The following is a 27606-nucleotide window of genomic DNA, read 5'->3' on the forward strand; positions in this document are numbered from 1 at the left end:
TAGGCGTCGATCTTTATTATTTCGCTCGTGATCAACACAATTTTTGCCACCGTCTCGCTGTCCACGCACGCGCGTGGCACGTATGTACAAAAAGGAAAAGACACGCGTCTATCGATTAAATATGTAACAGCGGTATCACGTTTAGAGGAGCAGGAGGAGAAAAGAAACGTAAGCGTAGTCGCTGTGATAACTGTCACGCTGACGAGTGATAGCGTGTACCCGTCGATACGAGTTACAGGGGTATTTACGTTCAATTACATCGTCTAGAAAATTATCCTACTTAAACCGTCGACTCCCTATCACGGCAGTTCATCCACGAGATATCGCTATTCACCGGTCAGTTCGTTTATCTTAAATATCTAGTCACGAGTAAAAAAAAAGGGAAACATTATCTATCCAGGACTGTCTTTAACGCTTTAAAATTTAAGTACACTAAAATCCACCTTGGCGATATAAAAATATATTTGCCGTTTCACAGTAGAGAATAATCATACTTGCGTATTTATTTATCTCTAAGTTGGCTTCTACCCTCGGGATTTCCTTTGTTTCTCCTGGATTTCGATTATTTTAAATTTAGAAGAAGCCCTGGTAAAATGGAAAGGTGGTAAAGACAGTCCCGTTCCATTCACTCCGTCATAAATAATTCTACTCAAAGGCAGTCTTTTTCGTACTCTTCCATCCTTCCATCATGCATCATCAGGTTAGTGAATAATAGATACAGGTAGCGCCGAAATGCACGGCAAAATTAATATAGAATCCTCCACTTCTGTTATCCTCCGCCTAACGAGGGGAACTGTAGCCATTAGTCACTCGACTTCCAGTCCCCATCGCGCTCCAGAGAAAAAGGCCGTTGTCACTGTTCGTCTGAAACATTTCAAACTTTTCCTAATTTCCCCACATTTTCCTAACTCGATGCAGTAAAAATCTTTCCGTCTCAAAGCATCTAAATCATTTCTCTCTCACTTTCTTAATTTCCTATAATTAATAGACTGTTTAATAAATACCAGGAAAAAAATCGTGCACCTAAATAATCTCTGTGAATACTTTTACGTCACAAGTTGTGAAAATTAAACAGAGTGGATGGAAATATCGAAGAGTTGAATGTTGGAGCATAGAAATAAAATGATACGTACGCTCGCGAAGGTGTTTGAATCAGATGTTGGTGTTGGCCTCCCTCCACGTGCTTTGGCCCAGATTCTGTAGCCGGAGGCTGCTACCGGTATTCTCGTCCGGTTCGTAGGCGGAATTCGCGTGCCCGGCGTGTCCCTCGAAAACGTCCTTCACGGAAATCTGACTGCTTCTCGAGGGACGGCCTTGAATACCCAGAGGATTACCCGCCACCCCATAAATATTGTTCGCCCCTAGCGTCTGCATCTGCGACTTCCGTCTCTGCGCCATTATGCTGTTCCTGCGGCCCTCGAACGCCTTGAAAGCCTTCGCGGAACGTCTCGTGGACATGTTCCTTGGCAGACCTGATTGGCAACATTCGAAAGGTAAAACAAGACCCTGTATTCGAAATTACGCAGCAAGAGGAGGACACGCGAACTATTTATGATAAAAATATCGACAACACCTCGGTCCAATTGCGATTTAAACCTACGCCTCTAATAATTTCAAAGAGTATTCACATTGCTCCTGGGTATCACGCCAAATACTGGTACGCTCAAGTGTGAATCGCCTTTCTTATCATTCAGACTTTCGATTATTAGTTTTCGTGACGCAAAGATCTCGCTCACCGTTCCCCTCAGACATGCTGAAGAATCGCTGCCTGAAGGCGACGTCAAGGGTATTGATTGCCTGCGTTTTTCTTCGACTCTTTTCGAGGTTTCTTATAGTCTTTCTTCTGCCAGGACCACTGCCGCTGCCCTCCTCGTAATCACCCTCCATCCCGTCCAATCTTTGCAGATCCCTGACTATTTCCACCGCGTGTTTCGATAACAATGCTTCCTCTGACAAATCCTTGGTCTGCGAAGCAAGCACAGGGCACGGTTACAGATTACTCACTATACAGGATAGAGAAGTGATTCTGTGTTTCGCGGCACACCGCGCTACGCACCTTCTTGCAGCAGTACCAGTCCAGGCTGGTGCTGGCCAAAATGTGAGCGAAAGTGCCGAACCGATGGAACAGCATCGCGGTGAATTGGATCACCAATATCAGCGCGAAGAAGAACACGAAAACCAAACCGATTGGCTCGAGTTGCAGGTACTCTTTCGTGATGTGCACCTACGGGACGTGTTCGTAGTTAGAAAATATTGCCGAGCGAGCGATGGTTGGATAGAACTTAAGGAGGAAACAGAGACAGAGGACGGGAGCGTGTAAAGAGGTTCGACACTCGGCGGTGATCCACTCCATTGTTATTTCATCGCAGCAAAACGATAGTGGCTTTCAATGAAACTTCAAATATTTTGCCTCCAATGTTATTCGCGAAACATCGTCTGCTCGTGATTTTCAATGAAATAACAGCGTGCCTTCTGGTCGTGGCCGAGGACAGTTTCTGACAAATTTTCGAATTTTAAATTCAATTTAAGTGCAATTAACCTTCCGCTGGTCGGATCATGAAGTTTGCATTGTTCTCAAAAGAAACTGTCGTCGATACGAGCAGACACCGCGCATGGTATGCTTCTTAAGTATACACAGACATCTAAGCCACCGTTTAGTTACACTGACAGTAACTCGTTAGTGGTGCTCCTCTGCTGTCATACCTAGCAGTGCATTGTCAGAATTAGACACGTACAGACATACACAGGAACGCGAAACGAAAACCTGCGCGCCAAATTCTCCTTCGTATTCAGGCAGGTGAATGGAAGAAAAAGTGGGGTTTCAGGGTGTTCTCTGACCACCGACTCTTCTCGCGATCCGCGCAACCGTGCACGTGCCACTATGAATTAAAAAGTAGAAGCCAGGCCTTCTGACTTGAATTATTAATACTAAACATCCTCGGACCACGAGAGAGCTGAGGGGCGTGGAAGCCAAGAGAACTCCACAAGAACGTCGATTCCCTTCCAGTTGCAAAAAGTTCCATTAAAAAAGGATAAATAATACTTTAAGCAATGCTGCTGTATACAGATAGTCTAACTAGTTTAGAAATAAATTGCTTAAACTTGTTCTCCAGGCTTCCACCGGTTAATGTTAGTCAAGAACCTAAAGTGTGAGTGATCGCGTTAAACTATCGTCTCCTTCTAAACAAAAAAAAAAGGTACACACAAAGATACGGGGAAGTGGATGGAGAGAATCTTAATTAAAAAGGCGCCGATGTTATTTTGTGACTTAGCTAACTAGCTTCTAGCCAGACGCTTGGTTCCGCCCCGAGCTCCATTCGATGCCGGGTGTACCTGTGCAAACATGTTAATGGTCATTCTCCGCGTGCCGATGAGCCACGTTATTCACAAAACACAGACATGTCCCAGCAAGTGCAACATTATCACCGGGTACCATTTCCCGATGTGCTCCGATGCTCGCGTGGCATTTAAGTGGCAGAGTAAAATCGAGGGAGCGGGTGGGCATTTTGACTAAACAGTTACAAGTTTCTGCACGATTTACCGCTATTAATTCCGGAAAAAAAACCGAATCAGTGGTTGGTCTCTACAGCTCAATGGCAACCTTCGGGAGTCAGTGAATGGCAGAAATCAGATAGCAGGTACCGAGTCCCTGGGTAGCAATACCCAATCAACAAATTCTGTTAACCTCCGCGGGGCTACTATCGATTCTATCGGCCTGTATCTTTCAATTCCGACTGACCGCCGCGATAGAACCAGCCCGTCTACGGTAAATCGAGAAACGAAGGGTGCAGAGTGGAGCAACGGAGCACAGCGGAGGTGTTAGTCTCCCGAGGTATCAGTGAGACAGCATCTCTGTTTCGCAGTTTCCTTTTTTCTTTCTCCTTTTTTTAGAGGGGAGCGTTCCGTTTGGGAATAACCAGGTACCTCCGAGGTCTCTTCGATAAAGGTGATATTCGTCTTGACGCCGAGCGGCCAGACAACGTGCAGCTGATCTTTGTTCAGCTGCAGCAAGAATACGATCAGAACGAACAACGCATTGAACATAAAAAACGCAAACACACTCTTGTTCCGCAGCTCGATCAGGTCACCGGCAATGCGAGCCTGTCGTGGATCAGGGAAGAGAACAAAAAAGAAAACACAACGTTAGAAATTATGTAGAAAAAAAAATTACGCTCCGTCCAGTCGTCGGTCGTAGAGCTCCTTGGAGGATCCTCGAGGGAGATCCGTGACACCGCCGGGGTCGCAGTACAATGCATCTAAAGCATCGCAACACACAAATGAATGAGGAAGAAGAGATTGTAGCTGCGAAAGCAATTCGAACGTTCCAATTCCCGCCAAATCTATCGTATAACAGCGGGACACTTATTTTCTACCAGGCTTCCATGCTTCCTCGGGGATCGATTCTCTGGCGCGCGCAAAATAAAAGAAGCGTCGAGGTCTATCGTATACTAGTTATCGTCCGAAAGCTATTCAGCGTACTTAAAGTACTCCGCTACGAGTGGGAAAGCACAACCAGAAATTAATGCGAGCGCTAAATTGATTTTCGACAGATCTTAATCTTTTTAGGGGCTGGGGGAGTTGGGGGTGTTGGGGAGTATTCGGGGATGAAGCTTAAGGAGGCAGGATTACACGACGTGGACGGAGCGGTCTTTACCTCCTGCGAGCTTTCGTCATAGGTGATGTTCGTCTTGATACCGAATGGCCACTTCACGTGCAACAAGTCTTTGTTTAATTGCAGCAGAAAGACGATCAGGACGAAGAGGGCATTCAGCATAAAAAACGCGAACACGCTCTGGTCACGTAGGTCCTTTAGATCTTTGGCGATTCGTGCCTGATGCAAGCAGCATGGATCGATTATTCTTACGATTCTTTGGGTTCAATTTCCTTCGTTTCTATCAGTCTTGTACTTTCAGTCTTATTATAACACTCTACGCCGCGATATGTTTTAGTGAATTATTATTTAACCGTAGAACGACTCGAGGAATTTGCGAAACTGTTACTGGATACAAGTATTTCCATTTGAACTCGCGAGCTGATTTTTAAATTAGGCACTACTGATCAATTATTCAACGTTTAAAAATATATGAGTCAGTATTTTAACAAAATCATCATATTTCTCATTATCTTTAACTCATCTTTAACTTTCCATTGTATATTCCCGATATATGAATGTGTAATCAGTTAATCAATCGAAGCTAGAAGATTAATTTTTCAACGAATAATTAATTAATTATCTCTACTATTTCTAACTCTTCAAAAGTATTGCCCGCGTTTAACAACTGTACTCGACTCAAGTATAAAGCTTAACAGAGAAACGTTGCTCTTAACGCAAGAATTAGACACGAAAGTACTACGATTGCGCGAGAGACTATTAAAACTCAGAGTCTTCACCTTCTCTGCTTTGTCCTCGTCTATAGGGTACAGATACTTCTCCAAGAGATCCTTCCAAAATAGTTCCTCCTGTAGCGACAGGACATCGACCTCGCCCTTTTTCAAGCCGTCGTCGCTCAACCAGTAAGGTCGGCTTAAAAAGTTGCTGCCCTCGCGATTACCCTCAGTGTTCTGACTAGTCACAGTCTCCGTGTCGCTCTGGCAATCCTGGTCCTCGGCAGGATCCTCGCCGATGGCACCGAGATGGTCAGCAGTTCGTGAACCCACGGAGGATGCTCGTCGTCGACCTGAATTTCCCGCCCCGTGCGGATCTAAACCCCTGAGAAAATTGAAGTAAACGCAACGGTTTTCCCCGATGCCGCTCAAAGGACTGGATTAGTCAACTTTGCGAAATTGCTCGTTAAAAAGCACAATTACGCAACGGCGGTATAATATAATCTATATTTAAAGCTGAGCCAAGAAATATGTGACGTTTAAACCTGCCCCGGGGCGTATCTCATAAAACTGGTACCATTTCGTACTCTTTAATTTGAATAATTCCAGTGATTCGCATCGATTTACAGTGAAAAATAATGCTCCTTTGAGGTACCTTTCAATGCCTTCCAAACGCTTTCCAAGGTGTTCCAAAGACTCGGCAATGGCGACCAATTGCTGCTTCTCGTTGGACGTCTGGCCGTGAGTGCAGAACATGCACTTGAACAATCCTGCTAAAGAGATCTCTATAGATCCTTCCTCGTCGTCGTTCGAACCAACACCATTTTGCAGGAAGCCCAGCAAGGACTTCTGTTTCGCTTTCCGTTTAGCCTCCTCGGCTTCCTTCTTCTCCTGTTCTAGTTCCTGTTAATTCAACGACAGAAACGCAGAACACGTTAATTTTGCTGCGTTTATACGAACCAGTGATTTCCAAAACCAACTGCGAAGCTCCTGTCGTTAGAAAGATAGAAATTCAGCGCAGCTACTGTGACTACTTAAATATCTGAAGAATTACGATTCCCTCTGTTGAAAATGGGCAATCATTTACAATTATGACAGAGGGAACTGCATAGGGAAATAAAGACTTGAATCGCTGAAAAAAAAATTACAAAAGCATCGTACCCTTTTCTATGCTAACGTTATAAACTCATTAGTCACGGTAACTACGCTATTAAGGAAGATAACATTGTATGCAAGGTGGTTTAGTAAGTATTTCAGTGACAGTAATCGTTTTTTTCTTATATGTTTAAGGGATTCTGAGTTATGAACTTTGTTTTTAATTTTCTTCAGAAAGATATGTGCGCATCTTGTTTCTAATCTGCAACTATATTTCTGCGTGAAATGGCATTAAATTTCGAATCTTTTCCCATTTGATTCCTGTCATCAGTATACATAACTTTGCACATAACAAAGGGACAGTAAAATGGCTCTTGGCCAACTTTATATTCATGAATCACCGTGTTCGTTCAAAAGGCCTTTTACCACATCGAAAACAAAAACCTCCATTTTCATTTAAAAACTTAAATATCACCCTTGTACCCCGAAAACCTGGAGGTAAATCGTCACTGCCACGAAATGGCCCCACGATTCCCTCGATATGTAATTGATGAGTCAAATTACTAAACCACCCTATATTTTATACAACAAGCGATAATATCGATTAAGGGAAACTTAATACCAAGTATATTAAAACATTATTAGTCCAGCACCTTGAAACAACGACGACCAGTAAACTCAAGATCAACAGTTGAAAGAATATATCACACGTTAAAGTTTAACCGTTCACTGTAGTTGTTCTTGAATAATTATTTACGATTCTATAGCTCAAGAAAGTATTCCATAGTATAAAAAAAGCTTTGTAATTATCCTCAACGATTCTTTAATAATTCATTGTACTTTACATGCCCACTCTCTTGCAATCATTGATTTCCCCACGATCCGTACTATTATATTCCCTTCTATAAAGAGAATCTACAGTAACTTCGCCGTCGTGTTACGTCCCCAACCATCCGTTGCCGTCGTAGTTCCAAGGGTGCACGATTATTAACAAACCCCCGTAAAAAGAGAGGTAGATCCGCGACAGATCGATTAGTAGGTTAATAATGCAGGTAATTACCGCGGCGGTTTTTTTCGCCTTTACTTCCCTCGTGCCCCACGTTATGTCGTTCAGGTTACAGACAGCGTAAATGATAAGTAGCACGTACATCGAGGGTACGGTTACGAAGTACATGACACTGTGCATTAGGCAGAGGATTTCCACCGAGTGCAGCAATCCGGTTATCACCATCTGACCAATCAGCAGCATTAGAAACATCGCGGACGGCGATAGCACCCCATCCTGGACGATGCTTATCGCGATCCCCACGATCACGGCGATCATTATCAAGCCGTATACAGTGCTCAACAATAACGCCATGACAACCTATCACAGCGTCGTTAATAGTCGCATTAGCACGTTTCGCTTTTAAGTTAGAAACGCATAAACGACACATCGGGGGCTGTTCTCACCGAAAGTGGCAAGGAGTAAGGTTCGCATGGTATTTTCGATTAAATGGATGTATCGCGAGCGAGTCGAGGCTTTAGAGAGCTCTGGCTTAAAGGCGGAGTTATTTTTAGCCTGTTTATCGGGTGGAAAGATATTTGAAAATAGATTTACTTTGGATGGATACAGACGTAGGTGACTGTGGAGGGTTGGTGTAATATTGGGTGGGGGAAATATTGCGACGTACTTGGGACGCAGTCAAGGAGTACATAAGTGGTATGCTTCATTATTCAATCTGTTCTATCTTTAGGAGATCTGAGATCTTAATGTACCATGGGATCAAAATTGTATAGAATTCCCTCCACTTTCACGCGTGTCTGTGTGTGGTTGGACGTTTCCACTTGGTGTTCAGGACACACCGACACCGTTTGATTGAAAACCCCACGTCGATGTGAGAACATATCCTCGATGTGCCATTTTTGTAATCCTTTCTGTTACGATAAAAGAACGAGGACGTACGTTTGCGACAAGCAAGCTGGACATTGAATAGCGTGCAGGATTAAAGCAAAGCTTCGGCCATCTTAAAGGCTCCTAGGTACGTGCCTTTCCATTTATCGTTATTGAGTTCCCTGATCCTCTGCAATTTGTACAGCGATAAACAGCGTGACTTTTACAAATGATAAATAAAGAACAACCGAGGTAAAGGCCATCCTAAGTTTCCAACATTTCCCATTGTAATTTTTACAACTGATTTGACTCAGTGTTCTTTAATTAATACACCCCCCGATTAGAACCTATTTCACCACGAACAGAAGCAAGCTAGTAAGGAACATTCAGGACGGGACGAACCTTCTTTGTCTTTTTCACTTGGACCTCGCGAGTGCCCCAGGAGACGACGTTCAAATTAATAATCGAGTAAAGGATCAGCAAAAGGTACATGGAGGGTATCGAGAGGAGATAGATGATGCCAGGTACGATGCACCAGAACTCTTGGGGATGGAGGCAGGCTGCTATGAAGAACGAGCTGGACAATGATATCAAAAATATGGCGGATGGCGAACCGATACCGTCCTCGCCAAGCTGGAGGGCCGTACCAACGATCACCGCCATCATTATCATCGCGTATCCGGTCGACAATATCTGCGCGCACAAAAGCTGCAAGAGAAGGAAAATGACCACGGACGAACATGAAACCGCTAGAGCCCAGTCGACTTACCTGTATGCTGGATTTACAAGTAAAACAAATTATCATAAACAGCAGAATGGGAATAATATTGTAGTAGAAGCTGGTCCAATTGTCGATTTTGAAAGCAGCCACGAAGGCGCCTACCAACATGAGGAAAATCGTGCCTGGTCCTAAAATGGTGCCACCTGGAACAGGAGTTCGCAAGACTAGAATGTTAAGCAGTCATCCCTCTCATAGCTAGGGGGCTCTTGTTTCTCTGGGGAATGGAGGATTCGCTTAATGAACGTTCGACTGACCCATGAGCAAGATCTGGTAGGAGATGTAGGGGAGAGAGATGTTGTCGTTGATTTTGATCGTCCGTTTCGCGTCCATCAGGAGGTCCATGATGTTGGCTATGGTGGAAGGCACCCATCGACGACGTTGATTGTAAAACTCGTTGAAACCCTCGGGTGCGTGAGTGTACGCGTCGCTAGCTGCGGAATACTCGACCTGTGGCACGTTTCAAGAGTTATACAGTTATCAGTGAATGAAAATTGATGTCCTGTTATGCGAAGGGTAAAATGGAATGTCAACGAAGAGTATCACACTAAATTCTAGAGATACTTAGCGGTGATATACCGAAGTCGAGTGTCTTTAAGATCGCTTCAAGTCGATTGTCGTATTTCCCAATTCCCTTATCAAAAACTTTCCCTCCGGATATCGCTTGCAATTAGTTCCGTGCCATTTTACTTACTCGGTAACCCCGTTGCAAGAGCAGCGTACAAAGCCATCGATCCTCCCCCTGATCGTACTGAACGTAATGCCTCGCCTCGTCGGATCTGGTCGTGTACTTCTTCATCACGTTATCGTCCATCAGAGCTTTGCCTCTGAAGAGGGAGAAGCAGCCAGGACTACAAAGTACGCAACCGATCATATGTTCGGTGGCTTTCTGCAGCCAGTGACCAATGGCGTACTCGAACATCTGGTACCATACCATGGGACCTGAAGCGACGAAGCCCGTAGGATATGAATCTCCTTGAAACGCATACTCCATCATTCTACTCTATTTCTTCCTACAATACTGACCTGAGCCAACTGGGTGAATGCGCCCGCAAGCTGCGCCGAGATTTTTGTTCTTCTTCATCAGGTCCACGAGCAGCTTCACCGCGGCTGGTTGGAAATCAATGTCGCCGTCGAGGGTCAGTAGATAAGTGTTCTCAGCGATCACCTCCTTGCGGTCAACGCTAATTGGTAACTCCATCAATCGGTGTCCCAGCAAGTAGTACATGTACATCACCTGAACAAAGAAAAAACGAAATATGGAGGGTTGTTACTCGCAGCAAAGCAGCTTCTCCCAATTTGTTTCTGCTACTATGGTACTCAACATTTCAACGGTCGCAGCTTTTCAAGCAAATTTAAAGTTCGCTGTCTCTATCAAACTTTCCCGACTGAATCTTCGAATGGCATAGTTGTGAGATAAGATTAATTTCAATAATTTCTCAGTCTCACGGAAAGAAGGAAATCGAAAGCGTGCGTGACAGTAGCCGTTAGGGCTAAGTGTGGATCACTCATGGATCACTAATATAACATACAGGGGCGGTAGTAGTAGACATTGGAATAAGATGATTTCAGGATTAATTATTCTATAATTTTGACTCATTTTTACAGAACAAATTACCCCGTCCATGACGCTTCTAATATTATTCTCGCAATTTGTATATAAAAACGTGCCAATTGTTGTTCCCTCGTTCGAGACATGTTAATTAATAGGGCGAATACATGTTAGAACTTTTCTACAACTTATGGTACCTGACTCCATCGCTTTCTGTGACGAATCTTGCTCTTGTCCTTCAAGTGAGCGATCATCTTCGTCTTGCCAGGAAGAGTCCACACCAAACGACCACCGTAGGGCGTCGGATATTTCTTCGGCGCTCTAACGTGCATCCTCGTCTGATGAACATCGGACGCAGCCTCGTCCAGAGTGCCCACCAACAGCTTCACGAACCTGTTCACTTGCGACTCGTTCTCATCGTGGTCCGATAACTCGTACGCGTCGTCGAAGAAGATGTGAGCTGAAGGGGCGAATTCGTATCACGTACGCGTTCCTTTTTTTTTTTAAAGCAACGTCGAGGCATGGGGTAGAATTTTAAGAAGATATCAGCGGATAGAATTTTTAATAAAGGTGTATCTTGGTCGGTGATCCACTGCGTATTTTTTTACACGATGTAAATATAATTGAAGTATTTAGGGAAGCTGTACTTACTCTCGAACTCGTAATAGTCCGGATCGACAACCTTCAGGTATTTCTGGGCAACGCGTCGCGCGCATTGATCCTCGTCGAGGCGCAGGATACTTTTCAAGAATTCCATCATTTCCTCCTTGTTTTCATGCCACATCGTCGCGCAGGCATAGATCCTTGTTACGTGATCGCTACTTTTTACGGCCGACGGGGGTGTAGTAGAGCCGTCCGTTTGCTCGTATATGGTCTCGTAATCTCCATCTCCTTTCTCCTTCTCTATCTCCGCTAGATCCTGCCCGACAAAAACACCGTTCACTCTTCCATATAAACGATCACGCTCACCCTGCCGCTCGAATCCTCCGGCAGCGCTCTTAACGTAGCTCGAGGACTCGTAAAATTGCCCACCGCGCCGCGCTATCGCCCTTATTAAGCGGCTATAATATTCCAGCGATTTCTGTGATTCTCCGTCGAAACAGGTCCGTGCATCTTTTCACATAAATTCAGTTTAATTGGGGGCATTTCTTTGAAGCCCCGCTTTAACGGGGCAATAAATCATTTTAAATCAATTTCACCCTGACTTTTTAGATCTTTAGAAATCTAAGTGGACAATTTTAGAGTCTGCAAACGAACTGCCTCGCGATCATTGTGGTATCTTTTAACGAGTCCTCAGCTTTGGGGCTAGAAAATAAAGTAGATAGTTTCTCCAGAAAGGGGTCTCTGAATTACCTCAACCTTCACTTCCGGTTGGTCGTCCCGTTTCCTGTTCAACCCCATCGACTGGTCGATCAGCAAAGAGTCGTACATGGGCATGACAAAGAGCTTCTCCGTGGAGGCGAGACGTTCGCATTTCGGGGTCCAGACATGCAAGGTAATCCACGTTTGCGACAGTAGCCAGAGCAGCCACACCCAGGCGTACTGTTTCGACACGAAGTCGTTGAGGAAGTACTGTGGCGGCGACTCGTAAAAGAGATAATCGGGGATGGTGCCGTGGAAAATGCATGGATCGCCATTCCGCAAGCCACAGGCGGCGATCAATAAGGATATCGACACTGGTATCGTCAGGTTCACTGGGAACGCGTAACTGAACCCCTGTATCAGGATCTTGCACGCGAATTTACCTGCAAAACGTAAGAACACTCTTCTGTACATCCACTTCTCGATGTTTTTATACGGTAAGCTCCTGATTCCAAAGAATCAGACCTTACTCCCCGAAAGGGGCCTGGTCAATGAACGGCGTGTTAATAAACACGAACCTCCGTTCAATTTTTAAATCCCCTCCGTCGTTTTAAAGCTGCAAGAACTTACCGAAAATGTACGCGAAGTAGGCGCCAAAGATTTGCAACAGCAAGACGTATATAGGCGTGGTCACGCTTGCGTCCATGGATATTGGATCCCCAATTTGCAACACGTCCGCAATGTCCGTGATGGTGGAGGACGTTTCTGATCGCACCATCGACACCGTGATCTTGTGGTCCCCGAACGCGGTGCTTAGCATCGAGAACAAATGGCCCACGGTGTCCCCCTTCATGTGAAGTATCAATAAGCAGCTGATGAAGAATGCCACGATCTTCCACACCGACATGAACATATAAGTGAAATATCGCGTCAGTCGCAATTCTTTCTTCACCCTCCCGAGGGACCTGACGAACCCTACGGACCAAGGACACAAATAATTGAAAGCAATCATCTTCCCTCGAACGTCGCAAGCAAGTCTTAAACTATGACTTCCATGGGAAATAGTTGTCTACCAAAGTTGTACGATTTCTAAGAAGCACAGGACGTGGTGGAATTAAATTTTTTAATTTTTTTAAACAGCAGGGAGGTGTTAAAGTATAGCTCATTTTTTTCGTTCCCTTTAAGGTAATCGTTTATCACAGAAATGTGAGCCTTGGAAGAAATTATAAAGTTTCGCGGGAAGGGAAGACGAAGGTGATAAATGTTTCAAGATTTCCAATCGATTGGGTGCTTGCCAATCGGGGGAGGAATAAATTCTCAGGGCACATTTGTCGCTCTAGATTCTGCAGAGGTAATTAAAGTCTGAAATCGTTCGAGATCTCGTTAATAGTTTCGCGACTTTCGTGTAACTCCTGCTGCGAATAATTAGCGCTCGAGCGTTTCATGGAAGATGGGCCAAAGGATTTATCGTCTCGCGTTGATCAATGGTGGTACCACCACTCACGCACTTACCAATGGGACTTTGCATGGACACGTAATTTTCCCACCAGCCGCATGAAACCAGAAACAGAGTGGGTGGTATAAGCCACAGGGACTGTCGTGAGCTGTCCAATAATGGCCAGAGGAAGAAACTTGTCCCTTGGGCTGCCAGCGCGGCAATATCGATCAGCACCAAGACACATCTCTTCGATTCGTCTTTGTTTTTATTACGGGATAGGAGCCCTTAAAGAAGAGGATTGTCTTTATCCCGAATTCAATTCGAATTTACCTCGACCTATATCGAGATCGCGATAACGTCTTCGCTTAATGAAAAGTGGTTCCTCCTACGTTTAAGCACTGCAGGACCTTTACGATCCAAACCGGTAGGGAGAAATGACGATTAAGATAAGGGAATTTTCGCATAATAAAATTCTATATATAGGTAACAGTGAAGGACGAAGAGAATTCTATAGGCGACAGTAAAAAAGACAAGGAATTCTATAGGTAACAGTAACAAATTAAAAGATAGAAACCACTTTTTATTCTTCTTTTCTTCAAATAAACTGTTTAAATTTATCTGCCATTTCGCCGTGCCGCTGGAAAGTGAAGGTAAATTTCCTACAAATCTAGACAATTGATTAAGGGAACGTGTTCCTTACCTAGCAGTCCAGGTACGAAGCACACGCAGTTCGTCAGCATCGCACCTTTCACGACGTCCAAATCAGGAAGCACTGCCAGAAACATTAGAGCCAGGCCAACTACGTGGAAGGTCTCCATAAGAAATACGAGGAGGAAATGGGATATAGGTGGCTTCTTCCACGATTTAAAGATACATATTCTAATGCTGCGTATCAGTGTGCCGAATTCGGGCACCGCGAACGCGATTATGATGCACCAGATCCATGCTATCCTTTCTTCTTCTGGTAACGTAACTACAAATTGCTTGTCCCGACCTGCAACAATACGATACACTAAAAACCAACATCCCTGGATTACGAATTCTACCGTATCAACACGGCCCACGTCGCGTGCACCACCGGTGGTGCACGATGCCTGAATGGAAAGTGCGGCATGGACCGCGTAAAGAACAAAGCCGGAAGAAAACGTCGATTGTATTCGCGTGAATCGTCCGAGCTTCTCGGTGCACTGTACCGAGATACTCCAGTTATTGAAGTAAATAATTACTTTCGGTATCGAACGATTTCCTAGCATCTGCGTTCGCGTGCGAGACCTATCACGGTGTTCCAACCTGTTTTCACGTACTTTCTCTCCTTTGCCTGCACCGCAGGCTATACGTGTCGCTGGCAAAAACATTCCAGCGTAACTGTGTTACGAGCACGATCCACTTTTTACATTATTACTTTACACTGCCCTCTTGGGTCGTTTTAGAGCGCGGCTACATCGATCTGGGCGACGCTTCGTTTTCGAAAAACTTCGGTACCTCGGGTTACTTCGAAGAAAATACATTAGTACCTTGGAGCCTTCCATAGACACCTGTGCCCCTTTTCTTTTATTTCATTACTTCCCTCGTTTACTTTACTTTAACAGTTTGAGTGGCGCGAGGTTTCGAAAAATTCAGTCCAACGCCAGTCGAAGTCTTAATAATTCTTCCAGCTCATTTTAGTTTTACTTATTATATGTAATAATCGTAGTGACATGTATTTCACGGTTATACATAGAAATTTCTCGATACAATTCCCCGAGGAACTAACCAGAAGTTGCTTATGCTATGCACTTGCGGCGACGCAACGCTTTGGTACCAAACGCTGACAAGCAGCCTGCGATTATCGGTTGAATGGAATTAAGCGGAAACGGGGAGATGAATTTTGCCTACGAAACCGCTGATGTATCCCCTTCTATCGGCGTGCGCGCCATTAGATGCTCGACCACTTACCTAACTGCCTGTTGCAGTAAACGATCGTTCGATCAGCTCTGAGCTGTGATGTCATGAATAGAATTGTTCCTTTGGCAACTACACCGCTTCCCAGCACTATCACAAAAACTAAAAGATACACCACGACCTTCGTTATCTGCACCGTCGCCTCCAGGCATCTCTGATTGGCCATCGAACCAGAATCGATTTTCGGCGGCGGATTCCGAAACACGTCCCATCCTTTCGTTTCCACGACGGTTCGTTGGCTGAAACAACGAAATCGTCAGACACGACGTACTAGAGGGGAAAAATTGAATTTTAAAATGGAAATTAGCTTCGAGTTTTTCGGCTCTCGTTTATTCGGTTCATTTTGGTCACTTAGCCGTTCTCGCATTGATTCCTTAGGCACCAAATTTTGAGCTTTTTAGTGAATATATTATATTCTTTTGTGTGCAAGAAAAATCTGATATTAAAACGGTGACATCACTTGGAAATTTTTAGAGCTGCCACTTCTATATGCCAATAGAATCAGTTTGGGGAAAATGAATCCACTGGAAAATTTGAATATGACTCGAAGTTAAACTCGACAATTTAATAGAGTGATGCGGAAATTTTTTTTTTTTTATTCTTTATGGCTGTTTACTGTGTGGGGTGGTTGCGAAAGAAGACAAGTTAAAGGGATATGTATATTTGTGATTTATAATATCTTAGAATGCGAGGCGGTTCGGCCGGCACAAAGAGCAACCTTCCCCCCTTCGTTTCTTTTTCTCGAGCAAGACGACGAGCAACGTTTGCGAATACCATGGCTGCTTTGCAAGGATACATTTGCCACATACCTGTCGCCATAGTCTTGTGCCAATGGGGTACTCTCGCCGTCCGAAAAGTCATCTGCCACAGCTACCCCTCCACCACCTGGGATCATTCCATTCTGTTGCTGATTTTTGGACATTCTGTCGACAGAGATTAATGGTGTTAGACAAAGTCGAATACTTTATTAATTACCATTTGCTTCACGCTGTCTCTAAACACCGTGATTATTATTATTATTATTATTATTATTATTATTATTACTACGGGTAATTATAAGTAAAAAATGTGGGACCTAGTCTTACGACATTTGCAAAGTACGAAGGAATATGCAATAATGTTGGAAATGAGTAAAATCTTGACGTAAGAAGTGGACATCTCAATTAGAGGAGATTTAGAATTTAGATAGTAATTCTCCGAGAATTCTTATTAGATAGAATTTTCCAAACAGCTGTTTTATTTGACCTTATTTTATAAAAGTCAGCAGATTTTGAATAGCTGATTTAGTAGCATAATTCTCGACTCTTTATTTAGACCAAATTATTTAGACTGATGTAGGCTATTTTTTTATCTTTTTCGAGCAACAGCTCACGATGTAGGGCACAAGTGAAACTCCGTAGTCAGTTCGTTATATCTATAAGCAAATACATACTTGAAAATAAAAACCTAATTGGAAGACAAGCTTTCATAAAACCGTGGGTATAAATATTTGCATGAATCCATGCATGGGTATAACTGAGTATGCATTTTCACCTAACATGGAAGCTACAAAAACGAATCCAAGAGACAGCAAGAGGACCGTAACAATGGAAAATGATAAGAAAGCGTGTATGTAGAACGTGTCGAGATATTAGCTCACTGCCAACAGCTCGTGAAGATTTCCCTGCTCCTGCGATGCATCGTTCAACTACCATGGCTTTAAAACCATTTTTAGAAACGCTCAATGATTCTTCCAAATTTAAACAAATTTAAAAAAAACCGAAGTTTTAATCATTATAACATACCACTGCTAACAAGCTCACTTTCCTTCAACGTGTATTTAAATGTACCTATTTATAATCTTCCCCAACGCAATATCAATAAACTTCGATCTTCAAACATTTCCAAGCCTCTATTCGTCGAAGTCAGGCATACATAACTCGTTCAGTCCTCAGCATTAAGGAGAAAGTCGAGGAACGAGCAAAAACCTAGACCGCGAGCATATGGCTGCGTAATGATCGAAAACATACGGATTCCACAGCGGTAATCGAATTTCCCTACGGTCGTCTACAAAATCGTCCAGCATACGTACAATTTCATGCGCCGAAATGACCACGGAGGCTGGCGTAAACGCTGCGCAACGGATCAGTTGGCAGTCAACTTTCTACATTTGTCACCGATCGCCAGGCCTCGGGACTGGTTTCTATAGGGTAACCAGCGTACTTTTCGTGGAAAAAAATCCTCGTACAACATTCTCTAGCGCAACGGTTGCGAAAGGATCAGCTCGTTAAACTAATTAGCAATTCATCAGAACTGGAATAATCACTTATCCGCGCGGGGGTTGGATATCTCTCCTACATTTTATCGGTTCCCTATACCTCGCCGCTTAAAAGCCTCAAACGCCAGTGAAACCCTTATATTTCTTGGAAATTGCAAACCGCATTGATCAGCGAATTAAAAAATTCCCTCCACCATTGCAAACTGATCCGAGAACCCACTCAAGGCGAGGCACGAATACGCGTTAACCCTGACTCGATCGAATCGCACCAAACCAGTACTTCTATTACCCTGCTCTGCGGAGTATGTACTATAGAAATATAGTTACGCATATGTTACGGGATCGTCGGGGATCCAGCATCGTGGGCGCGCGTGAAAATCGAACCGCCAGCCGTTCGCCGTTTAACGAGCGCGCCTAGTTCCCTGGTTTCCGTGGGATCTAATTACTATAGGAGAGTCGACGGTGGCTGGCGGCGGCTATTAACCGAGGAAATAGGGCGGAATGAAGGAAAGAAGGAAAGAAGGAAAGAAGGAAAGAAGGAAAGAAGGAAAGAAGGAAAGAAGGAAAGAAGGAAAGAAGGAAAGAAGGAAAGAAGGAAAGAAGGAAAGAAGGAAAGAAGGAAAGAAGGAAAGAAGGAAAGAAGGGAAGAAGGGAAGAAGGGAAGAAGGGAAGAAGGGAAGAAGGAAAGAAGGAAAGAAGGAAAGAAGGAAAGAAGGAAAGAAGGAAAGAAGGAAAGAAGGAAAGAAGGAAAGAAGGAAAGAAGGAAAGAAGGAAAGAAGGAAAGAAGGAAAGAAGGAAAGAAGGAAAGAAGGAAAGAAGGAAAGAAGGAAAGAAGGAAAGAAGGAAAGAAGGAAAGAAGGAAAGAAGGAAAGAAGGAAAGAAGGAAAGAAGGAAAGAAGGAAAGAAGGAAAGAAGGAAAGAAGGAAAGAAGGAAAGAAGGAAAGAAGGAAAGAAGGAAAGAAGGAAAGAAGGAAAGAAGGAAAGAAGGAAAGAAGGAAAGAAGGAAAGAAGGAAAGAAGGAAAGAAGGAAAGAAGGGAAGAAGGAAAGAAGGAAAGAAGGAAAGAAGGAAAGAAGTAGACGTAGGGCGAGACGAGATGGCTGTTCCTTTGCGGTCGTTTCGATCTGTTCGGGGCGACGCGAGGAAGGCGGAGGCGTATCTTTGTTCGTGGAGGTCTGGGCTTTCTGGTTCCTGGACACTGAAAGTGAAAGGGAACGAACCGTGAAAGATAACATAGCAAGGACGTCCACTGCAACTCGCCGTGTCGGTTGCTGCCCTCGAGGCACGTCACGGATTCGTTCGTTCCTCGGTTTCACCCCCTCGACACCGCAACACTTCTCGCATCCTCTGTCCGCTACTTTTGCGCGCCGCGCCGCGCCGTTTCCACGTCACCCTCCTTTGTCCCGGTCCGTGCCCCGTTCTCCGCGTGCTTCTCTTCAGGGTTACAGAGCCACCTTCGCTAACGACGCGAGGCAACTTCATCCATCCCCCCCGAGGGACGACCTTCCTTTGTTTTATTCAGCAATTCGGCGGTGACGGGTCAATGGCGGTGATCGGCCCCCGTGATCCGGGTCTTAAAGATTCCTTGGCGCGAAACTAAACTTTACTACGTTTCTTCTGTTACCACCGTTAATTTTCAGTGGATAGTGAATTCGCGTGCGGGGATATCTGCGTCGTTGCGCAACGAATCAAATAGAGCAGAATACACGCTTCGCTTCACATTCACCTGGCCGTTTTCCTGACTTGGAAAATGGAAACCGTCGACGTTTCCGCGTGAAACCGCGTTCCTCGCGCGCGACCACCCAACATCGAGGTGGAGAACGCTTCGGACATCGCACACTGGGCGAGTTCAATGTCGATCGATCTACGACTAGATTCATAAACAGCGTTAAATGATCTCCTACAATGATAGCGCAAGATATGAACTTTACGCCCCCCATTCATGGAAAAACAATCGCAATCCGTTACGAATAGAACTGGAAGAAAAAGAGGACATAGACTGCCTTCAGCTAGATTTCAGGATATCTCTATTATACCACTAATCTCTAACCGATACATCGATAGAATTCGTCTTCCTTCCAATCCTATCTTTCTCAGATCCCCAAAGGTATCCATGGCGAATAAGAGGATTTAACGACAGAGAAATCCACCCAATAATTCCACACTTCGTCGAGCATTGCTATCCGTCGAATTCTTGTAGACCAGTTACACAACTGCATCTCAGGGTCACTTTAACGCAACAGAAAGTACTTGGGGCATCGTGAGGGAGCAAGGGAATGGCTCCGTAACTTAAGAAACTCTTCTGAAGTTACAGCCGACGTTCCTTCGATTCAGTATCGACGTGGCAAGGGAACGTCGGCTGGAAAGGCGAGGCGTTGTCGCGGATCCCAGAGGTGGTTTGTAAAAATCTACGGGAACGTTTACACCCCTGCTTTATCAGGCACCGTATGGCCCATTCTTCTCGTGCTTTATTTCGGCCGTAAGTTACGCTCGTATGCATAAACGTCCGCGGCACGCCGGCGGAGTGCCGTAGGCTTGTACAGCCGAGTGTTAGCGCGTCTCTACTCCCTAGGCTACCACTTTTCGTCGTCTTAAGGCCGTTGTCCTATGAGTCATTGTCCACCGCGGAATTGTTTGCCCTCCTCTCTATCCTTTAACCCTCTCGCGGTCCAGCCTGACTTGCACGCTCCGCGACTACTTCTGTCTATATTTAACGAGGAATTCGGTCGGCAAATATTTCGAAAACCATGCAAACTTCCCGTCGCTGGTGCGGCTGCTTCTTCGGTCGTACTGTTTCATTCTCTTTCGCCGGGGAGTCTGTAGGTGGATGAAATCACTGCTGGTGCTGGAGTAGCTTTAAATTGCTGCTCCTGTTATTTTGAGCTTTGTCACGTGGAGTGCCAAGTTCGCTGAAATGACCCACCAAATGAGAAACTAGGTTTACGTTAGTTCGAACAGTGTTTCGATAAGTTTGGAGAGTTGTTAGAATTCCTTGATAGTGGTTTGATAGCGATGTACGATTTTTTGCAGCATCGCAGTTCTGATTTATAGGAAAGTGTGGAGCGGTTTGGTCTGCCTCTAATCTTATCTTGTTCCAGTAATGGGCGTGTTGTGCGAAATCGTGTAGTAAATAACGTTTGCGCCTAAGATTGAACGATGCCAGTGCGTATATCCCACTGTGGAGTTAACTGGCCCATGTAAAAGCAGACTCGTTGATCCTTATCATTTTCTGCTTTAATTGGATACGAAAAAGGTCCCACTTCTCCTTCGCCGCTTTCCCAAACACAGGTTTCTGCGCGAGAAGAACGCGCTATTCTCCATGTTAAAACAATTTTGTAGACCTTGAAAAATGTGCTCTTCGCAAATCCATTCGAGCTACCCAAAGCTTGCCTGTTTTCCCAGTCAGCAGACTCGTACTAATTATTTATCATGCAAAATGCCCAATTACTTTTTTAACTATACTCCTACCCGTTCTAAATCTAGACACAGATTCATTCCTCCACCCAAGAATTCTCGAGACTGTTATTGAATACGAGTTCACCAAAAAAAAACGGGGAACTGGACGGCGTACGTGACATTTTTCCACGATTTCTCGTGGAACGGTAATGACGAAAACGGTTCGGTCTCTGTCGAATTCTTTTAACTGGATGTTTGCCCCAGTTTCGCCATTCCAAACTTCGATGCACGAATCCTTCCTTCAAAAAAAATTTCGTTATCCACCGACGCCAAACGGTCTGTCCATTGTTCGTCGTCGTTTCGTGGTCGTGAGCGCCAGTGATGGACGCGTTCGAAATTCGATTAATTGGAGGACATTCTTTCCGGCTCAGTTCCATAGGTTGCCATATGGCCGTTCAATACACTGTGCGCGGCTGTTGGAGTCTCTTGATTATTCGGCAGAAGAGAGTAACGGTACCGCTTCCTTGTGGCAGTGACACCAATGACAGTGATGTAAATGTCGCGTTGTACACCTACCTATCGGGTCGGACACGTACGATAGCGTTTTATAAGGCTCTCCATGCTCAAGATGTGATCTAAGAAACTGGGCTGGGCTATAAATGTTTTGCCCACGGAGAAGTTACAGAGTGGAGGAACGATCGCCATCCCATTTTAATTCACTTCGAATTACACGCATGCCGTGGAAGTCTATAAGCTGATAGTGCATGTCGCGTTTTATATGGAACTCTTTGTCCCTTAGAAATCAATGTCCCTTTCATCCTAGAATTAAATCATTCTGTGGTGCGCAGCAACTGGCTTCTCTCGATGCAGATTTTATGGAATTCATCAAATGCATGCAATTATATTCTTTTTCGTATTGGTCGACTTGATTAACGACAATGGTGTTAATTCGATAATAATGTTAATTGAGCATACCCACGGCAGAATTTAATTCCTCTGCACATGTATTGAGGCTATTCGGCGGAGAGGAATTTTATATGGACCATGATTAAAGCTGAATATTGCTACTAGGCCATTGCACGTTAAATCGATCGCTCCTAGCACTTGATATCGAGGAATTCTGATGAAACTACGGTATGATATAATTCACGTGAAATTAGTCGGGGGTTTAAGTCATCGCATTCCTGGTTTCGAATTTCTTTAAGAAATATAGACCTCCGGAGTTTGCTATTTTTCATTTTCACAGAAAAAATTAATAGACTTCATAAATGAACTTTTATCTCCAAGACTATCATTTGTGTAAATTCTATTTCAATTTAAAAGAATCACCTTTGCCGAGTACATTTTTCAATTCTCCTGATCTTACAACCACACAGCAGTTACCACCCAAATTTCCCTCCACAGACAAAGGCTTGTATAAAAATATTTCACTCTACATTCTCCACTTATTTACACCCCCAAAAAATCAGCCGCTCCCCAGTGCCCCGTGGACCCACAGATCCCTCCATATGGAACGCAGCAAAAGTTGCCCAGAAGATCGTGATCCAAGGTGCGAGTCGAACGCGGAACTCGACGCGCCCCTCCTCGAACGGCGCCAGGTTGTTCGATCGGCGGGGAAAATAAAGAAGAATGATCGGGCCCGTAAAAATGTTTGAAAGAATTTCTACGCCATGCTGGTATGTAGAGATGAATCACGGGACGAAGAAAATGGAGACAGTTTCGCCGAAGAACGCGAGACCGGGGAGAAAGGAATGACCTTGCCGCAACGGATATCTCGAATCGATACCAGCGGCGAGATCCTCCCGTACACGGAGACGTATGGCGGCGATCAGCCGATTTCAAGCGAGCATCCGTTGTTCCTCCATGAATCAACATTTTCCTCCTGTATCCGCCGCCGTGCTTCCTCGTTTACCCGAGACACTAATGGGTTACCGTGCCTCTAGGTGCACCGCGTGATTCCCACGCGACGTGATTCACCCCGCTCTGTCATCTTCGGATCGCTTTCCTAACAACGCGTGGAGGGGACATCGAAGGTATTCGAAAGGCGGCCAGAAAGAAGAAAAGTAACGCAACGCCGGGCACTAAATAACAAGCAGCGAGCAGCACGAGTGACGTAGCCAGTGTGACGTCAAATTGTTGGCGAATGCGAAGCGTGATATATAGTCATTCTAATTAGTCATTCATCGCGGTGCGGTATAGGGCCGAAGGAATGTTGCGAAAGAGGAGAACGTTGAGTGATTCGTTTTTCTGTTAGAATTCTTTAAATCAGGATATGAAGAAGTTTTCCAAGTATGTAGTGTTAATTGAGCAGGGTTTTAATTGGAATGGACGAAAGGCGAGAAGTAGCAGTTTGATTGGTTTTGGGGGTGGTTGTAAGGGGTGCACGTTGCTGGTGGACAGTTTGGTTGAGAACCGAGTTCTAATTGATATCAATCAGGCTCGAATTGGACTAGTAATGAGAATTGCAAGTGAATTACACTTGTAGGAAACTAGAGTAGGATTGAGACTGAAGTTACATAGAATGTTACCCAATTTTTATTCAATTTAAAAAATCTTTTCACAAATTCACTATTATCTGGTTAATAAATATATGATAATATCGACGTATGCAGGGGATGCAATGGAAGAAAATAACTAGCTTGGACAATAAATGTTCTCTTCTCCGGATCTAATGAAATGGATTTAAATAATAAATTATAGGAGCACAAAATAAGGAGGATGAGAATTTTACATGCAATTTGTCTATCGAAAAATTATTCTTCGGCAGTCAATTACATCGAGAACGACAGAAAGGTCGGAGTAAATAACAGGGGAATACTATTAGCATTTTCTGTAATCTGATATTAATGAACGTTTAGTCAATGCTACACTGAAGCAACGCTGGGAATTACATTACAACTATCACTGGATTGCATATATTATACATTAAAACCTGTTGCAATTGATACATACGAATATCTCGTATTTCGATGAAATAATTCAAAGTAATCAGATACAACTATTATCAGTAAAGCAGTTACCTTAACGCTAGCGAAATCCACTAATGACACAAAATAACTACCCCGCAGTAAAGCGCGAATCTTCACTATTAAAAACTGAACGGAGCTACCTGTTACTGTCTCAGGCAGTAATCGCAGCATTTCTTGCAATAACACTATATGGGCGGAAGACATTGTAACATATCACTAAATAATGCGTCTCCTATGATTAATTCGGTCATCGATTATCAGACGTTTCCGATAAGAAACTAGTTTTCCATGTGTCTATCTCACCGATGGACACGCGATGCCGAAGATAACAGTGATAAGAACACTAACGCCGTTATAAAAGCAAGGTCGATTGTATCCTACATCCTCAGAAAGAATTAAGGAGAGTAGGGGTGATCCATTTCTCTTAATTGAAAAAAGAGTAGATGTGTATTAACACAGCCATTGTCCATGATGATAGAAGTGTTTAATCGACGACGACGGAAGTGTGAGTAACATTCAGTGATATCAAAGTTCGGAGCATTATGGCTATTGTTGGCAATCGCAATAGCAGGTATTAGATGGTGATACTACGGAGAAAAGATTTTTCATCCAGAGATAAGCATTTTTGTCCTTAGGCGTACGTTAGTCAGACATTTCGCAAGAAAATTGGCTTCACTGCGTATTATGAGAAATATGTCTAATAATTCTTCCAATTCAATATTGTCCCCAATATTTTCCTAATTTAAGCATTCGAGTGTTCGCTCAGAAAGGGTTACTTATACTATTTGAGTTTCATATTAAGAAATCTACAAGCTAATCCCTAAATAGCTAATCACGGAGTGGCATTACCATTGCAGACCAAGTGTTACTAATTCTTAAATTAATCATTCCACCCAACTCAACCACCTTCTCCACTCTCAGCATCACTTTGACGTTTCATTCAGACGATCGCGCGTAACAAGAAAATAATTAAGGAATTAAAAAACGTGTCCACGAAACATAGTGAATAATTTCCTTCCCCCCCACCGTACTTTCTAAGTTTCTATGTTATCCTCCCCGATGAATCTCTGTAACCGGAGCAAGAAAAGGACAAGCCGCCAGCGAAAGTAAGAAAAACGGAATAGACACGAGCCTAACGTCACGTCGTCCTATAAACATCTAATTTCCAACCTCACGCCTCCGTCTGTTTTGCAATACCGTTATACCTTCGCGTGTTGTCTTGCAAAATGATCAATGAAGCCTCAGCGTGACGCGAGCCTCTGGCGTCTTGACATAGAAATCACGCATTCCCATTATTAGGCGGCGAAAGGCGAGACGGCCGCGGGGAATATTATATTTTTTCTCGCTGACATTAGCGGCAATCACCGGGGTGCTTAGCGTCTCCTAACGATCCCCGCCGACGAGTCGCGACACCAGCCGCGATTTTTCTCCACGTGTCGCAAGTTTTCGTGGATCGACAGACAGGTTCACTATCCTGCTCCTCATTTCTCTTAATTAGAAGCCGGTCTAATTGGGCGCCGGGCGTTTTCGATCAGACGATAGCGCTCGCCGGCTTGTTTGTGTCGCGTCGACTCTCGTAATCTAATTTATATAAACTTCTCCCGGAAGAACTGCCGCGCAGAACTGTGGATGGTAGCAAATGGTACAAAGACCACTATCGCAATAAAAATATCAAACCACCGAAGAATCGTTTCCCTCTTAAACCTCTTACTTCGCTTATCCGCTCCACGCCCGTTCACCATCTCCCCCGAGCACCAAACTCAATCTCACACGCCGCTAATCCCTTCGTTCCACCTCGAAACAGCTGTCATCGAGCGGTGCTCTATCGGTACCAATCGGATCATTCAACGACTTACGAAACCTCGTGGCGTCGATGCACAATAGAAAGTCAACAGTCACGCCAAGAGGAGCGTTCACCACACCGAGGCGGCCGTGTAGTCATATCCAAAACTACTCGGTATCCACTGAAACCTCCGCCCTCTAGGAGGTTTCCCAAAGCACCCCCCGAACAAACCGAACAAGCTGGATTGACAGCGACGATACCGCATCCGACTGGCAACGAGCTGCACCGGTTCGCGACTGTTGCTCTCGAAAATCGAGCCGCCGGTCCCACACTTTCTCCAACGAGCCATCCAACCAGGGGGAAAAAAGGACACGCAAACAGATTCCACGTACCTGCTGGACGAAAGGGAAACCTCCTCCAGCTACCAGGCGCCGATCGAACGTCGAGGTGCGTCGGTGGGCTCCGGAGCGGGCACGCTTCCTGGATGGTGAACCGTTTCGGGAGGACTGGTTCCGTTCGCGAGTCCCTGCCTCTCAGCTCGCATGGAAGCAGAGGTTTTCCTTAAAGGGGCCACTGGCAGTCACCATTCGGGCATGTCGACTGGGTCGATCGCCGATCACTGATCACCGGCCACGAGGAGGCCCGCGATTACTCGTGGTGCCCGCGCGTTACGGGGGACAGCCGCGGCGAGGAGCGGCGGAATGATTCGAGGCGGTCGACGACCAACGATCTTCGTAATCGGCCAGGTGAAAGCCGTTTAGGTGAGCGGCGAACGAGCGACTGGCTTAGCCACGATCTGCCAGAGGTACCAGAAGCGATTCAGGATCCCCCCTCGTCCTCCACTCCTCTATAACTTTCACGACACAGCTAGAGAGCGAGTCTCTCCTTTTCTCCCTCCCACCCCCGCGCGAGTTTTCTCGAGGCCTCTCGCTCTGCCGCGACCGCTGTCCCTTCGGCGACTATTATTTTTCTTCTTTTTTTTTTTTGTTTCTCTCCTTCGCACCGAAGCTGCTGTCCACGCGGAGATATGTGTAACAATGGCCGATCTATCGCGAGGAATTCAGGCTGATTGCGAAACCACGAGCTAGGATACTTGCCCGGTTTCTCTCGCGAAGCAGGCGAGAGATTATTGGGACCAATATCTGCCGAAGGCTGTGAGTCAGATTTGGGAACTTGGCATTAGCTTCTGGGGAAATTGGCGGGCTTGAATCATCGAGGTCCTTGGTCACCTCTGAACTTGGCGTGGACGTTGCATTTCGTAACGGCTAAAGTGGCGAAAAGATTCTGGAACGTCTGGAGCATGGAGGATCTTAACGATGACATAGATTAAGATAGGGGCAGTACTTAACTTTACTTAGTTTTTTTATTTTTTTTTATTTTTCTAGTTCTTGTACGTATGCCACTGTTTTTCTTTATTGTACAAATTGGGCTCGTCCCGTAATAAATAAATAAATAAATAAATAAATAAATAAATAAATAAATAAATGACGTTGAGGAAGGGCGTCGATTGAAATCGAAGTGTCTGGAACGATTTTGCTGCAACAGCCCATCTGGTTTCTGTCCGCGGCCTTGTGGTTGCGGCAACCACTATCGCAACCGCGTTGCTGCAAGATGCTATTATCGGTATCGAATTTTTTCGTGTAACTCAAGTGCGCGATACGCGCAGTTTTTCGCGGCGAAGTAATCCCTCGACGCTCTTCCTAATCGATAACAGACAGATTGTAGTTTGGGTCCGATGGAAGTAGAGCGTTATAAAGTTTAAAATTGGGTGAGCGATGAGAGTTTAGCTGGAATATTTTCGGCAGCCCCGAATGCCACCTCTTTGCATCAGCATATTGCGCCAACAGTTACGGCTACATAATTAATTGTGCGTGTAACGGAGGCGTCTGTTCGAATTG

The 27606-nt window shown here is 44.7% G+C and overlaps 1 protein-coding gene across 7 annotated transcripts; it reads right to left on the minus strand.

Annotated features, from left to right (window-relative positions):
- Kkv (hyaluronan synthase-like protein kkv) lies at positions 1-26551 on the minus strand. Of its 7 annotated transcripts, none has more exons than XM_076815510.1 (21): positions 26101-26551; positions 16114-16227; positions 15299-15543; positions 14064-14357; positions 13438-13647; positions 12556-12900; positions 11977-12368; positions 11275-11542; positions 10821-11083; positions 10098-10308; positions 9766-10013; positions 9329-9521; positions 9063-9217; positions 8696-9001; positions 5981-6228; positions 5392-5710; positions 3925-4101; positions 2057-2224; positions 1737-1965; positions 1134-1472; positions 1-864 (listed from the first exon to the last, which is right to left on the minus strand). In XM_076815510.1, the coding sequence occupies exons 2-20, from the start codon at positions 16224-16226 to the stop codon at positions 1153-1155; spliced, it is 4704 nt and encodes a 1567-aa protein (XP_076671625.1). In that variant the 5' UTR covers position 16227; positions 26101-26551; the 3' UTR covers positions 1-864; positions 1134-1152. The 7 variants fall into 7 exon arrangements, with proteins under 7 accessions (XP_076671625.1, XP_076671621.1, XP_076671619.1 ...); XM_076815506.1 differs by lacking the exon at positions 8696-9001 and adding an exon at positions 7481-7786 and having other exon boundaries at positions 26101-26544; XM_076815504.1 differs by lacking the exons at positions 3925-4101; positions 8696-9001 and adding exons at positions 4655-4831; positions 7481-7786 and having other exon boundaries at positions 26101-26539.
- Positions 26552-27606: the final 1055 nt, after the last annotated feature.

The sequence above is a fragment of the Andrena cerasifolii genome, chromosome 6 (assembly GCF_050908995.1).
Source record: "Andrena cerasifolii isolate SP2316 chromosome 6, iyAndCera1_principal, whole genome shotgun sequence".
In the NCBI taxonomy this organism is placed as follows: domain Eukaryota; kingdom Metazoa; phylum Arthropoda; class Insecta; order Hymenoptera; family Andrenidae; genus Andrena; species Andrena cerasifolii.